General features: G+C 48.9%; 1 protein-coding gene across 1 annotated transcript in view; it reads right to left on the bottom strand.

Annotated features, from left to right (window-relative positions):
* Nucleotides 1-2,119: 2,119 nt before the first annotated feature.
* Nucleotides 2,120-15,730, bottom strand: part of KCNK3 (potassium two pore domain channel subfamily K member 3) — a 108,208-nt gene continuing 94,597 nt past the window's right edge. The window contains exon 2 of the mRNA XM_079969005.1: nucleotides 2,120-3,730. Coding sequence (XP_079825131.1) covers nucleotides 2,823-3,730 — 908 coding nt within the window. The 3' untranslated portion in view covers nucleotides 2,120-2,822. The remainder of the gene's footprint in view (nucleotides 3,731-15,730) is intronic.

The raw sequence follows: 15,730 nt of genomic DNA, 5'->3' as shown, positions 1-15,730 counted from the left end.
CATTTCTCCTTCCGAAAAGAGCCCAGGGATCGTTCCTCCTCCATCGACCCATCCATCTTCCCCCTCCGTGCTTTGCCGCTCTGGAACCAGCCGCAGGGCACAGGGCGGCATCCCAGAGGGTTCGTCTGCAACCCAGCCAGCCTCGACTTCCTCCTTTGCCTACGTGACGCTTCACGGGTTGCCTCTGCCGCCGCGGCTGGGATCACATGGGCAGGAATATAAAAAGCTTTCGCCTAAGACCGTCTTAGCCTAATTTGCTCGCTGGTGCGTGAGCCTGTTTTACTTGGGAAGCAGAGCTAGACTGTGATTCTCTCTCTCTCTCTCTCTCTCTCTCTCTCTCTGTGTGTGTGTGTGTGTGTGTGTGTGTGTGTACTTTCCTCCCAATTCCCTCCGCTGCACGACACACAGAGTGCTCTGCACACTGATGTTCAGCAAATGTGCAGAAGGAGAAGCAACGGATGCTCGGGAGAAAGTTTAATGCTCTTCGCTCCAGAGCAGGCCACGGACGGAGGGTGAGGTCAGTGGAACTTGCCCCAGGAAGGGAGAGAATGGGGACAGGGGTTCTCCACCACCACCATCACTCAGAAAGAACAGCGGGCTCTAAGGCCAGCCACAAACATTGTGCTGCCCAAAGGGAGTGGCAAGATGGCGTCCGCTCCCGGACTGACCTAGGACGTTGGAGATGGAAAAGAAGTGCCAGGGCCCCTCCTCCTCCTTTGCAATCCCTCGCCCACTGCCACAACTTCCACCATCTGAAACAACGACAGTGGTACCTTGGTTCTCAAACGGAATCTGTTCCAAAAGTCCGTTCGACTTCCGAAAATGTCCAACAACCAAGGCGCGGCTTCTGATTGGCTGCAGGAACTTCCTGCACTCAACTGGAAGCAGCGTTGAAGGTTCAGCTTCCGAAAAATGTTCACAAACTGGAACATTCATGTCTGGGTTTGCGGCGTTCGGGAGCCAAAACGGATGAGTACCAAGGCGTTTGACAACCAAGGTACGACTGTAATATAAGGTGGGGGACACATCCTGTGCAACTGTCCTGTTTTAAGTGGGACATTCTGAATCTACAGAAGTAGCTTCTGATCCCAACCTCTAAAATAGATGTCCTATTTTAGCTCCAGTGCTTTGGCCGCCCCAGAGTGTTGGGGTCCCACACTGTGGCAGCGCAAGTCTGTTGGCTCACACCAGAGGCTGGCATCAACTCTACAGTTCTATGATTCTAAGAACCAGAGGCCACTCCAGGAAGCCCCATCTCTGTGCCGCTTTTAAAATTCTGCTCCAGTAAGGCAGGTAAATAGTATCACAAACTGGTGTGGAATCATGGAGAACTGAACTGGAAAAGATGAGAAACCAAAATGGGCAGATCGGATGCTTCTCTGATCATGTGTTTCAGCTCTTGGGGAGAATTGGCAGAGGGAGGGAGCCACTGGTCTGGCTGACCCCACAACATTCTAACATGCCCCCAGTGGCTTTGCAGGTTCTTTCCAAGGCCCTTGGCCAACATCAATGGCGGAGAGGTGGCTGGTTTTCCAACAGGAGCAACTGGCTGGTGGGGTCAATGGACTTCTCACTGGCTCATTTTTGCCTGCTAAATACCCCTCTTTTGTATGGCTACTGCATTTTTGCAGGAAAACAGCCATTCCTAGAAAAGTGGGAATCTCTTGGCTGCAGGGGTGATGGGTCGGAGCTTGCCCCCACAAGTCAGGACGTTGCTGGCATGATCCTGCGCTGTGCCTAAAGAAAAGAGCAATGCAACCGCGATCCAAAACAGAGATGGATTTGACAGGAAGCTGTGGGGGCTGAGGACAAAAAGAGGGAGGGGTGGGTCAAGACTGGGGAGATATGGGGCACAGCTCTGAGCCCCATGGAGCAGAACGTGGGTGTTTCACGGGCTTCATGTACTCTTGCATAAAAGGTCTTGTATAAAGCTGCAAGGAGGGGTGAGTTCATCCGCGTTGCGGAAAACACACAAGCCCAGAGGTGCGCGACCCAGGAGCTGCTTTGCACTGCCTTGTCCCCTGGAGTGGAGATCGCCCCGAAGGAACGGGACGCAGCACATCAGTGGTCGCCTTTGGCCACCCAAGCGCCGACACGCACCATTCGTAACTGAAGGGTGAGAGTTCCCTGCCCCGTATCTAATGCACAAACCCCTCCACACAGGGGAGAAAGGAGCTAACTCACCCCTAAAATGAAGGGAATGAAATGAATGGCGTGGGGTGACCCAGAACTTAATTTCCCCCCATTTATTGGCCAAGGGTGAGAAGAGATGCTATGTCCTTCCATCAGTCTACACAGAGGTATAAATCACACTCAGCCAGGAGAGCTGCCGCTGCGCCCCGCCCCACCCCACTTTATCCCATACCCCACTCCCATGGGGGGGACCCCGATTTTCAAGTTTCACATTTTTGCGGAGCTGCTGCAACTGGGAGCATTCAGAAGTGCGGCCGGCAGGACTCCCTTCGAGGGAAGAATGGGCTCGAAGCAGCTGACCCCTCTGGAGCAGCTTGACCTCCATATCTCAACCCCCTTTCTGCAGCTGAGCCCCCTCGGAGCTCTTCATGACTCGGTTTCCCCGTGACCCAGAGAGCCAACTCATCTCTTGCTCTGTCCTCCTAGGCTCACACCCACGACGCCCGGCCCAGCTGCTGACTCTTCCCTTCCCTTTAGATTGTCACCTGTATGAATTTTCGGTTACGGTGGGTATCGTTCCTCCCAGCCTGGGGTCTCTGCCTGCCTATCTCCCCAACCACCCCCACCGGTCTCCTCCTCCCCTTCCTCTACCATTTAGGACAGTCCCGGAGAGAGAGTCTCGCCAGCCTTCAGACTGAGCTGCGCCGCTTCATGAGTCCCTGGAAGGCGGAGAGGCTGTGCAGGCCCGTGGAGACAGAACTGATGGCCGATCGCTGGGCGTTGCAGAAGCACCGGTTGGGCGGCGTCTCGGGGTACCGCCCCGGAGACGAGTGGCTCTGTTCCATGCAGGTGTCCGAGGTGGAGAGGTCCCTGGGGATGATCATGGGAATGGAGTACTGCAGCTTCTCCCGGCTCTTGTACCAGAGGCAGGAGCACATGGACTGGAAGTGCAAGACCTCGGCATAGACATTCCGGAGGCCCCCCCGGCCCCCGGCCCCGCCGCCCACCCCCACACCCCCCAGCGCAGCAGCCGTGGAGGACGCCGTGGTGTCTGTGGTGTGGACGCTGCTGGCTTGGCCGTTGCGGCTGAGCAGCGCCCGGTGCTCGGCATCCCTCTTCTCGTCCTCGGCGTTCATGGTCATGAAGCGCAGCACCACCAGGTTGAGGAAGGCGCCGATCACGGTCAGGCCGGTGAGGATGTAGATGAAGCTGAAGGCCACGTACTGGGGCTGAGTCTGCAGGGCCTGCTCCTTCTGCAGGGCCACATAGTCTCCGAACCCGATGGTGGTGAGCGTGATGAAGCAGTAGTAGTAGGCCTGGAAGAAGGTCCAGTTTTCGTAGTAGGAGAAGGCGGCGGCCCCGATGCAGAGGGTGCTGATGCAGGAGAAGAAGCCGATGGTCACCATGTTGGCCATCGAGACCTCCGGCCGCCTCATCCCAAGGCACTTCTTGATGCGGTGCAGGAGGTACCTCACCAGCGTGTTAATCCTCTCCCCGAGGCTCTGGAACATGACCAGGGTGAGAGGGATCCCCAGCAGGGCGTAGAACATGCAGAAGACCTTCCCACCATCGGTGCTCGGGGCCGCGTGGCCGTACCCTGCAGAACAAAGACACAAAGCAGAGGCAAGCCCGGTCAGTAGCGCCTCGCGGGTTATGGGGACCGGTTGCTCGTGGGGAGGAAGGTGGAGAGATGGGCCTCCAACCTCCTCGTCTGGGCTCGGCAGGCAGGCGTGCTGGGAGTTGCCTCCTCCTCCTCATCCAAAATGGCAGCCGGAGAGAAGGGAGGGGAGTCAGGATGGGCGCCGCTCTGGCCTGCAAACTCGGTGGTGGTGTGTCTTGGCCACGGTCCTCCTCTTCCAGTCCATGTGCTCCTGCTTCTGGTACAAGAGCCCGGAGAAGCCACAAGGCTCCATCGCCATGATGATGATGTTGTTGCCGCCAATGCCGCCACCCCATCCCTTCAGCCTGGGCACGCAGCAGAGCCACACCACCAAGTCTGCAGGCAGGAGCAGCGCCCACCTCAAGCAAATCGAGGGGGCAAAGGGGGGGAATGGGGGGGTCAGGGACACAGGGGGGGGGTTGACCTTGCCGTAGGACTCACCGTATGGGGCATGGAGGGCTGTGTGGGGAGGAGAAAGGGATGGGCAAACGGAAACTTGGAAGGGTGGAAGGGGGAATCGGAGGGGAACAAAGTCACGGAGTGTGGTGTGGCTATGCAAAGTGCCCGAGGTGTGCTTCCCCCGCAGAATCACATATTTAGTTATTTATTGTTAAGTACAGTCATACCTCACGTTGCGTCTGCTTCAGGTTGTGTTTTTTCGGGTTGTGGACCGCCGAAACACGTAAGTACCAGAATGGGTTACTTCCGGGTTTTGGCAGTCGCGCATGCGCAGAAGCGCCGAATTGCATCCCTTGCGTGTTGCGAACGTTTCGGGTTGCGAACGTGCATCCCGCACAGATCGCGTTCGCAACCCGAGCATCCACTGTACTCTTCACCTTAAAGTCCAACTATCAGGGAGCTGACAAGGAGAGCAGGTCGTTCACAGATCAGGGAAAGACAGGGAACCACCAGCTAACGTACAATTAATTCGTGTGTGTTTTTCCATTAAGGAAGCAGAACAAAGACTTCTCAGGGTTGTACCTGTCTAGATGAAGCGGTTGCCCGGACTGGCTTGTAACGCCACCGCCCCCTCCTCTCCTTATCCCTCTGAGTCCGGCACTTCACTCTGTCTATGCAACTCCCAAGGGACCCTCTCTGTGTCTGCCTGGCTCTCTGCTCTGCAACATGCATCAGACACCTTGTTCTGGGAGTGGAGGGGGCTTGCCGGCTGTCAGAAGAGAAGCTGTCAGGGTGGCTCTGTGGTGGAGCTGCCAGGTCTGATTCCTGTCTCTGCCTTGCACTGAGCCACCTGCCTGTTTCCTCCTCTTTCTCCTTCTCCAAGATAATAATAATAATAATAATAATAATAATAATAATAATAATAATTTATTATTTGTACCCCGCCCATCTGGCTGGGTTTCCCCAGCCACTCTGGGCAGCTTCCAACAAAGATGAAAGATACACTAAGGTAGATGTTTATCGCTTTGACATCTGATAGGAGGGCGTTCCACAGGGCGGATGCCACTACCGAGAAGGCCCTCTGCCTGGTTCCCTGTAACTTGGCCTCTCGCAGTGAGGGAACCACCAGAAGGCCCTCGGAGCTGGACCTCAGTGTCCAGGCAGAACGATGGGGGAGGAGACGCTCCTTCAGATATACTGGATCCCAGCCTCCAGCAATTCTCAGCTCTTCCCCTCCTCTGGGGTGTGGGCCTAAACCGCTATTCCCACCGCTAGGATCCAGAATCCAAATTATCTCCCTCTGTGCTTTCCCTGGGTTGGTTCTTCCACCATTCCTCTTCATCCAGCCAGTGCCTGACACTAGGGCAGATTACAGCATTTAATAATAATAATAATAGTAGTAATAGTAATAATAATTTATTATTTGTACCCCGCCCATCTGGCTGTGTTTCCCCTGCCACTCTGGGCTGCTTCCAACAAAGATTAAAAATACATCGAAATGTCACACATTAAAAACTTCCCTGAGCAGGGCTGCCTTCAGATGTCTTCTAAATGTCAGGTAGTTGTTTATCTCTTTGACATTACAAAACAACATTAAAAATAAACAACAACAACAACAACAATGTATCCCGCCCATCTGGGCGACTCCCAACAGAATTAAAAGCACAATAAAACATTAAACATTAAAAACTTCCCTAAACAGATGTCTTCTAAAAGTCAGATAGTTGTCTATTTCCTTGACATCTGATGGGAGGTGTTCCGCAGGGCGGGTGCCACCACCGATAAGGCCCTCTGCCTGGGTCCCTGTAAGCTCACTTCTCACAGGGAGGGAACCGCCAGAAGGCCCTTGGTTAAGGTTACCAGACAACCCCGTTTCCCCGGATTTACTAATCAGTCCCCTGACAAAATCCATCTATTTAGTAGGAAGTTGAAAAGCATCCCCGGATTCATTGGAAAAAATCTGGTAACCTTACCCTTGGCGCTGGACCTCAGTATCCTGGCTGAACAATTGGGATGGAGATGCTCCTTCGGGTATACTAGGCCAAGGCCGTTTAGGGCTTTCAAGGTCAGCACCAACACTTTGAATTGTGCCCAGAAACGTACTGGGAGCCAATGAATGTCTGTCAAGACTGGTGTTATGTGGTCTCAGTGGTCGCTCCAAGTCACCAGTCTAGCTGCTGCATTCTGGATTAATTGTAGTTTCTGGGTCACCTTCAAAGGTAGCCCCACGTAGAGCGCATGGCAGTAGTCCAAGCAGGAGATAACCAGAGCACGCACCACTCTGGCGAGACAGTCTGCTGGGAGGGAGGGTCTCATCCTGCGTACCAGATGGAGCTGGTAGACAGCTGTCCTGGACACAGAATGGACCTGTGCCTCCAGGGACAGCCGTGAGTCCAGAATGACTCCCAGGCTGCGCACCTGGTCCTTCAGGGGCACAATTACCCCATTCAGGACCAGGGAGTCCTCCACACCAGCCGGCCCCCTGTCCCCCCCAAAAATAGTACTTCTGTCTTGTCAGGATTCAACCTCAATCTGTTGGCCGCCATCCATCCTCCAACTGCCTTTCGACAGCTGAAACAACTTTCGACCCTAAAAACAAGGTGGGTTCTAAGAACATACTACTCCAGTGTCAAGAGCAAAGAGGTGTTTCTTCCACAACCTTTAGAAGCCATACAACGAAGGTGCCATAGCTTAGGGGCCACCACTGAGAAGACCATATCCTGCTGGACCAGAACCACCCCTGAGCCTCTGAGGATGGAGGAACTACAAAGAGAGTCCCCTCTGCTGATTTCAGCACCCACTGCAGGGAAGGAGGCAAACCTCTTGATATTTCACCTTCTGGTTCTCCCTCACAAAGTGAGGTTGATTTGCCAGCTGGGATGTACGGAACTGGAAAGCAAAAACTCTTGTTCCAGTTTCGGACAAAGGCTTTAAAGGTCAGGTTTTCCAGGGGGCTTGCATGACAGGCTACTGCCATTGGGGGTGGGGGCACAGTTTCTGGGCCCCCCCCCTTTCAATTTGGAAGACTCCTTGATGCTTACACCCAAACAGAAATTTCAGGCAGTCGAATCTAGGAGTGGAGGAGAAATCCAATGCAGAACATGTTTAAAACCAGATCTACCCAATCCACACTTTCCAAGGCGATATGCAGATTGAGATTCAGAAGTCCTTCAAAATTCGCACATAGCCGAATTTTGCAATGCAGTGCTCCAACCAAGCAATAAATGCAAATATTATGGAAGCATGTGCATAAGAATGAAGATATTAGGGCAAATAATGTACCAAAAAAATAGGGGAAATGGCTTGCAGAAAATGATAAGGCTGCATATAAATCTGTGTTTATCAGGACAGATTTGCACTGAAATCCTGACAAATTTTCATTGGTAATCACAAATCGCAACCAGATGCAGAGGACTGTGATTAAGACTGGGGGGAAATGAGAAAGTGAGAGATCATGAATTGACAAGTCCTTCCATCCCTAGTTAAATCGGATACAAGAAATGACAAATCCATAAATCTCAGCAGCCATGGTTGTTACTGGGCAGGAGAAGCCAGGCCTTTGAGACAAACTAGACAGCTAGGTTGCTCCCCATTGCTAGCCCTTTGCAGTCCCGGATTTATGTGGGGCCCCCAAAAAAATCTAAAGGGGAAAAAACTGGATGTATCTTTCCAAAATATAAGATGAAAAAACAAATGAAATAAAACCCATATACAGCAACAGTGTTTTGTGTTGTGTAGGCTCCTAAGATGTAAGTCATGGGCCCTGCCTGCCAGCCGCTCCCTCAAATATCCCTGATTTGCTCCTTTCTATATATAGGGTCCCCACATTCTGCATGTACTGGTTGCAGGGCAACATGGGCAAATGGCTTGAGATACCTATGAGGTCCACAAATGACCATAGAGCATATATTCAACACAAAACAGAGACAATTTGTTGTTGGCAAAGGACAGCTGGACATAGAAAGGGCCCCATTCCCTTCAGGAGCTGAGGGCCACATCCAACCTCAATCCAGGCCTGGCACTTTGTAATGGGGAAGAGAGTCCCATGGACTGCAAGAAGATCCAACCTCTCCATTCTGAAGGAAATCAGCCCTGAGTGCTCACTGGAAGGACAGATACTGAAGCTGAGGCTCCAAGACTTTGGCCACCTCAGGAGAAGAGAAGACTCCCTGGAAAAGACCCTGATGTGGGGAAAGATGGAGGGCACAAGGAGAAGGGGACGACAGAGGACCAGGTGGTTGGACAGTGTTCTCGAAGCTACCAGCATGAGTTTGACCAAACTGGGGGAGGCAGTGGAAGACAGGAGTGCCTGGCGTGCTCTGGTCCAGGGGGGCACGAAGAGTCGGACACGACTAAACAACTAAACAACAACAACAACTCAATTTACATTACTGCCTGCACACATAGCAGGCAGTGTGCATTAAGCAAGAGAGGTGAATATATAGGCTGCTATGGAATTCAAATAGGGACACAGGTGGCACTGTGGTCTAAACCACAGAGCCTAGGACTTGCCGATCAGAAGGTCGGCGGTTTGAATCCCTGCGACGGGGTGAGTTCCCGTTGCTCAGTCCCTGCTCCTGCCAACCTAGCAGTTCGAAAGCAGGTCAAAGTGCAAGTAGATCAATAGGTACCGCACGAGCGGGAAGGTAAACGACGTTTCCGTGCGCTGCTCTGGTTCGCCAGAAGTGGCTTAGTCATGCTGGCCACATGACCCGGAAGCTGTACGTCAGTTCCCTCAGCCAATAAAGCGAGATGAGCGCCGCAACCCCAGAGTCGGTCATGACTGGACCTAATGGTCAGGGGTCCCTTTACCTTTATGGAATTCCAATAAGGAGATCAGACAAATTTATGGAAGACAGTAAGTATGAGTATGAAGGACAAAAGAGAAACAGCATGTAAATTTGCACGCCACCCAGCTTGCCCTTCTCAGAAGTAAGCTGCATTCAATTCAATTGGACCTCCTGGTGGCCAGGTCAGGATGTAGACTTGTAGGAGCTAATAATCATAAAATCATAGTGTTGGAAGGGACCCCAAGGGTCATCTAGTCCAACCCCCTGTGATGCAGGAATCTCAGCTAAAACATCCATGACAGGTGGCCATCCAACCTCTGCTTAAAACCCTCCAGGGAAAGAGAGTCCACCCACTTTTGAGAGAGTCTGTTCCATAATCAAACAGCTCCTATTGTGAGAAAGTTCTTCCTACTGTTTAGTAAGAATCTCCTTTCTTGTCCCTTGAAGCAAGTGCTACACACTGGAGCAGGAGGAAGCAAGCTTGCTCCATCTTGAATGTATCATTTCATCATCATTATTTCTATTTTCGCAACTTCATTCAAGACAGGTAAGAGAAGGATCCCTCAATTGGGCACACACTTCATTCCATTAAAAAAGTACATGGAGTACATGGAACTGGCGGAAATGACTGGCAGAATCCGAAACCAGGGAGAAGAGTCGGTAGAAGAAGATTGGAAGAAATTTAAAGTTTATTTACAGAAACACTGTAAAATTAAGGAATGTTAGAGGGAGGTTGGAATGAAGCTAAGTGGTTTTAGCAATAAGGTGGTTAAGGGGTACGTAAAAATGGATTGTTAACATGTAAAAATGTAAAGTTGTAATATATTACAATAAAGTATCAAGATAAATGCAAAAAGGGTAAGGACTTGCTGAAACAACTATTCAACTAGAATACAAAAGAGGGAGGTGTGAGGAGGTCAGGGAAATAAGTAAATGAAAGACAAGACATGGAAAGATTGAAATGTTTTAAATTGCTTTTTTACTTTTTCTGTATTTTGTATTTTGTATTTTTTGTTTTCTTTTTCTTTTTTCATTTTTGTAATTTTTTTTGAAACTTTAATAAATATTATTATAAAAAAAAGAAAAAAATCATTTGAATTTCATGATGTTTGAGGAAGCTCCCCAATAACTCTGCCGCTGGCTTTGGCAGGCAGGGAAGTCGCCGAAAGATGTTTCTCAATTTAATTTGCACGGAAGCGGTGGTTGATCTATGGGCTACTTTTAAAATGAGGCTGCATTTTAAATTGCATTTTAACCTGCATTTTAAATTGGTTTTTTTCCCTATTATGTTTTTACTGAAATTTTATTGGTGTTAGCCACCCTGAGCCTGGCTCTGGCGGGGGAGGGCGGGGTATAAATAAAAGAATATATTTAATAATAACAACAACAACAACAACAACAACAACAACAACCCCCAGAGTCTTAGTGCTCCATGTCTCTCTATCTGCCGCCATGGACCTCTCCAGCCAGCTCTCATTTTTTAAAACTCAACATTGTGTCTTCTCTTTTTAAAAAAAAAAAAAAAAAATATTAAGATTTTTTAAATACAAAAGTGCAAAAATAATAAACAATAAGACATGTGTCATAACATATTTTCAGAGCTTCTTTGGACTCCCTCACATCCCCCGCTCCCACTTGCATCATTGTAAAACTTTTTCCAGCAATTTATCAACTTGTTTACATTCTTAAGTCTCATTCATTTAATTTAGTCTAATAATTCTCCAAAAAAATTATATTTTCCTCAGTCTCATTTATCATCCAGATTACGTCTAATTTAGTGGTGCTCAATTGTTTATGCTCTGGCATCCTTCTTAACATCCAATTAAATTACAATGTTTTTGTAAATAAATCCTAAATTTCTTCCAGTCTTCTTCAACCCTCTCCTCTCCCAGGTCTCGGATTCTGCCGGTCATCTCAGCCAATTCCATATAGTCTGTCAGTTGCATCTGCCATTCTTCCAGTGTGGGTAATTCTTGGGTTTTCCAATGCTTAGCGATGAGTATCCTTGCTGCCGTTGTTGCATAAACATTGTGTCTTCTCATTGTGGAGCTTTCCGTTCTGATGTTTCAATTTCAAAGTTGGATGGATTTATATGATGGGCGCTCCTATTTTAAGATTTGCATAATGGGTGTGGTTTTGTTTTGTTTTTTACACTTTGTACACTGCTTAGAAGGCATTAAGCAGCATGTAAATTAAATAGTTACAACTCATGGAAGAAAATGGGCCAAGGAGGGCGACCAAGACTGATCAAGGAAGCCAAGCCTTATGAGGACGCTGGAGGGAGCTGGAGGATAATTGGTTTAATTTGCACTGACATGGAAGTGCCTATGTACGATGAAAAGGCCATAACTTGGAGGCTTTCCACAGGGCTATATAAAAAGCAAGAAGAGCTCTCTCTTTTTGGAGGTTGAAAATTAACTGTCATGGATGCTTTAGCTGAGATTCCTGCATTGCAGGGGGTGAACTAAATGACCGATGGGGTCCCTTCCAATTCAATAATAATAATAATAATAATAATAATAATAATAATAATTCATTTGTACCCCTGCCCATCTGGCTGGGTTTCCCCAGCCACTCTGAAGCTACCAGCATGAGTTTGACCCAACTGCGGGAGGCAGTGGAAGACAGGAGTGCCTGGCATGCTCTGGTCCAGGGGGTCACGAAGAGTCAGACACGACTAAACGACTAAACAGCATGATCCCACCATCTGGGGAACAAGAGACTGTGGCCAGAACTCTGGCCAGGTCTGTGCTGGTCCACCCTGCTGTTCCCTGTTCCCTGGCCAATCCAAGGCCCCTCTGTACCTTTCCCCGAGACTCGTACCAGGCAATTCTTCAAGTAGAGGACTATCTCTTGCAAAAGTGGGACACTTCCCACCTCTATTCCCTCGGCACGTGTGCAAAAAACAAGCCGGCGGGTGCCATTTTGATAAATAATGCATAAACGGCGCAGAATTCAAGTTTTCTTGGCAGAGACTCTTGACATATTTATGCATGGAGTCCTGAATTATGCATGGCATGGAGAAAGTGGAGGAAGAAAAGTGTTTCTCCGTCTCTCGTCACGTTAGAACTTTTGGGCATCCAGGGAAGCAGAGCGTTGGAAGATTCGAGGCAGGCAAAAGGGATTTTCTTCTTCTGCGCAGCGCATGGAGTTCAACTGTGGAACTCCCTGCCACAAGAGGGAGTGATGGTCGCGAACTGGGGTGGGTTTAAAAGAGGGCTGGACAAACCCCCCTTTTTTTCAGCTGGACCTCGCCGGAACTAAGTTCTGGCACCTCTCAGATGGGTACCATTGCCATTCCAAGAGAACCAGGGAGAAGTTCATTGTGATGATGATGATGATGATGATGATGATGAATCTATGCCCAGCCTTTTCAGCTGACAGGGCATCAAGATAGCTTACAGATAAAGTAAGAACAGCCTGCATCCTCACCACGCTCTGAGAATGGTTACTCTGGCATCTCTGTCAGGAAAGGAGTAACCGAATGTTACCTCGATGAGCACATGCTGGGAAGGAGTTTTGTGGGCCATTGTGTGGGATGTGAAACACAAGAGCAGTCAAGTACAACCTTCCTAGAGTGAACATGTTTAAACATGAGGAGGAATGTTTGTCCAGCCAGGAGGTCAACTACCTGTTTCCTTCTGGGCTGGGACAGACTTCCTCTGCATGTGACTAGAGGTGGGTGTGGCCTCACCTGTGCAGGTAACAACAGGAGCACAGGGCAGGGCAGCCATCTCTCTCTCTCTTTGACTACTTTCGTCGAAGAAGCAACATCTGCTTAGCCAAAAATGCTCTCTTGGCTCCAGCCAAGAGAGGACAAAGAGACTGTCTCCATATGAGATAGTTTCCAGGTGTATATTACTTTTGTAACTTAAGTCTGCCTTCTGGGATTCATCTGTGAACAGAATGTGAGTGAGTAAACTCTTTTTATACTTTTATAGAAGACTGTGTTGTGTCTTATCTTTTATGAGGGAATGAGGGGAAAACACCAGAACAGTTACTATAGAGGCTTTAGCGAGCCTGAGCAAACGCATCCGCTGTGATTTTAAAAAGGGAAATGTTACTATGCTAAATTGTGAACTTGTTAACACAAGTTAGAAAGGCTATAATCAGACAATATATCCTCTCCTGCATCCCTGAACATTCCCACACATTGGCATTTGGGCATCACTTGCCAGATTTACACCAAGTGAAATTGTTCCCTTCTCCTCTAATTTGGACAAGCAGACCTCTTCACAAAGACAAAAATGGGCTCCAAAACAGAGGTCTTCCTAAGACAAGTGAAAGTTAAGAGGCCCCCCACTGTCAGCATTGCCCTCGTCATCTGTGACCAAAGAATTACCCATGAGCCTCCTCTCGGCAGCCATCTTCGCTGGTCCCCCCAAAATGCAACTGGTTCCCACTAGAGGGCTCCAAAGATGCTTGCTGAGCCCCCAAAGGTGGTGGCCTGACTACTGACCTTCTTGGAGCTTCCCGAGTGGATGATGGGAAATTTCCTCGTTGACTGATCTCCGCAGCGGTGAAAATGAAAACTGGGCAGTGAAATCAGCTTTCAACTTGCCCTGGAGTTGCAAGGCATAATTACAGATGGTTCTAAAGCCTTAAGAGGATAATATGACCTCAGAGAGAGAGAGAGAGAGAGGAGAGAGAGAGAAATGTGGTGATGATGGCGGCGGCAGCAGGAACATCAGTGGCTCAGCAGGGTAGTGTTGTGAACAAAAATCTGCCCATTTTCCCTTATGGGGTACCCAAGAGCCCATATAGAGTCATTACGTAGGTTCCCTATTGGTAGGAGAAAATAACAGATGCCAACCAGAGAATATTGAGAAGCAAAGCAGCTTGTAAGCCTGATCTTTATTGATCTGTTGCAACAGGGTGCTCCCCTCACAAGCAGGAGAGGAGGAGGAACCCAGAACAGTGGCGCACAAGGCCTTATATGGACTTTTGAAATTGCCACCCTGTAGATCAAGACCACCCCCAGAAACATCATACCTACATCACTGAAAAGGCGGTCTAAAACAGAAATTAGTTTTTCCTGTTTGCCAGGTTATCTGCTTGCCTTTCCTGATAGTCTGTCACCCATTAAAATGCTAATTACGGTACTCAATTCCTGAGACAATGGGAAGGCTCTCTGACCCCCCTCCCTCCTTGCAGGGAAAACATTTGGTCATTTTGGTCATTTTGGGAATCAAAATGGTTTCAGCTCGGTCTTCCTGCGCTGATCTATGTATGTGCTTGGCTGGTACACTTATGAACATTTAACATATATCTAAGAACATTTAACATATATCTAAGGTGGCGCTGTGGGTTAAAGCCTCAGTGCCTAGGGCTTGCCGATCGAAAGGTCGGCGGTTCGAATCCCTGCGGCGGGGTGCGCTCCCGCTGCTCGGTCCCAGCGCCTGCCAACCTAGCAGCTCGAAAGCACCTCCGGGTGCAAGTAGATAAATAGGGACCGCTTACCAGCGGGAAGGTAAACGGCGTTTCCGTGTGCGGCTCTGGCTCACCAGAGCAGCGATGTCACGCTGGCCACGTGACCCGGAAGTGTCTCCGGACAGCGCTGGCCCCTGGCCTCTTAAGTGAGATGGGCGCACAACCCCAGAGTCTGTCAAGACTGGCCCGTACGGGCAGGGGTACCTTTACCTTTACCTTTAAGACCTCAAAATTCCTATCACAATATCACGACAAAGATAAAAAGGCGTTCCTTGTGGTTTGCAGGGTAACAAAGATTAGGGGGTTACTTCTGGGCTTTCATGATTTCCGAGGTTGCAGAATCAAAATGGATTTGAAGGTCTCGTGCAACAAACTCGTCTCTCCAAAAGATTAGACTTTCCACCATAAAGGGAGCAGAAAAGGTTATTTGTGTCTGCAACGACAGCAGCGCGGATACTACTGGCCCAGAGATGGAAAGAAGACCAGAGACCAGAGACGAATGGTTGATGAAGATGATGACGAAATGGCAAAATGGCAAAATGGAATGGAAAATCAGGAACCAGGAAGAGAAGAACTTTAAGAGGGAATGGGGGGGGGATTATAATGTATTTAAGAGAACACTGTAAACAACTAAAAACTTGGGCAGGATTTGAGTAACGCTTCTAATGTACTAAAAAACATGGTAAAAATTGATTATTTAAGAAAAATAAGAGAAGCAGTTGGAAAAAGATTGATAGTGGTAATCGTGGAAGGGAATCAAAAGATTCAGACAATCCTTAATGTCGATGTTGATGTTTAATGTTTGAATGTAAATCTGCTATGTAAAACATAATAAAAAAGATTTGACCAAAAAAAAAGACTTTCTTCCACAAAGAGATAGGAGGGGAAGTTCACTGGAAAGTTTGGAATAATTTTGTGCCATAATGTTGTCTAATCCAGCTATTGTTCTAGAAAAAGAGGTGGCCGAACTCACCATGAACACTTCCCTCGTTCTCTTGGAATGGCAACGGCACCCATCTGAGAGGTGTCAGAACTGATTTCTGGCAAGTTCCAGCTGGGGGGAAAGCCCTGGTCTGACCCCCCTGCAAACAAACCAGGATGAACGCATTGCAGAGGGTTGGTTTAGATGACCCTTAGGTTCCCTCCAGCTCTACAATGCTATGAAAATTCCATAAACCAGTCATCAGGAAGCTACCTATGAGGACCTCAAGAGGGAGCCTGTGCCAGCCTCAAACTAGATTCGTTTCCTTTGAAGAAGCCCCAGGGAAAAACATTTCTGCTGCATAACTTTCCCTTTCCCTGAATCACAGCAACTCAG

This window comes from Podarcis cretensis (genome assembly GCF_951804945.1).
Source record: "Podarcis cretensis genome assembly, chromosome: 3".
In the NCBI taxonomy this organism is placed as follows: Eukaryota; Metazoa; Chordata; class Lepidosauria; order Squamata; family Lacertidae; genus Podarcis; species Podarcis cretensis.
Note: the sequence above shows the minus strand (reverse complement) of the source record. Positions and strands in the feature narration are given on the sequence as shown.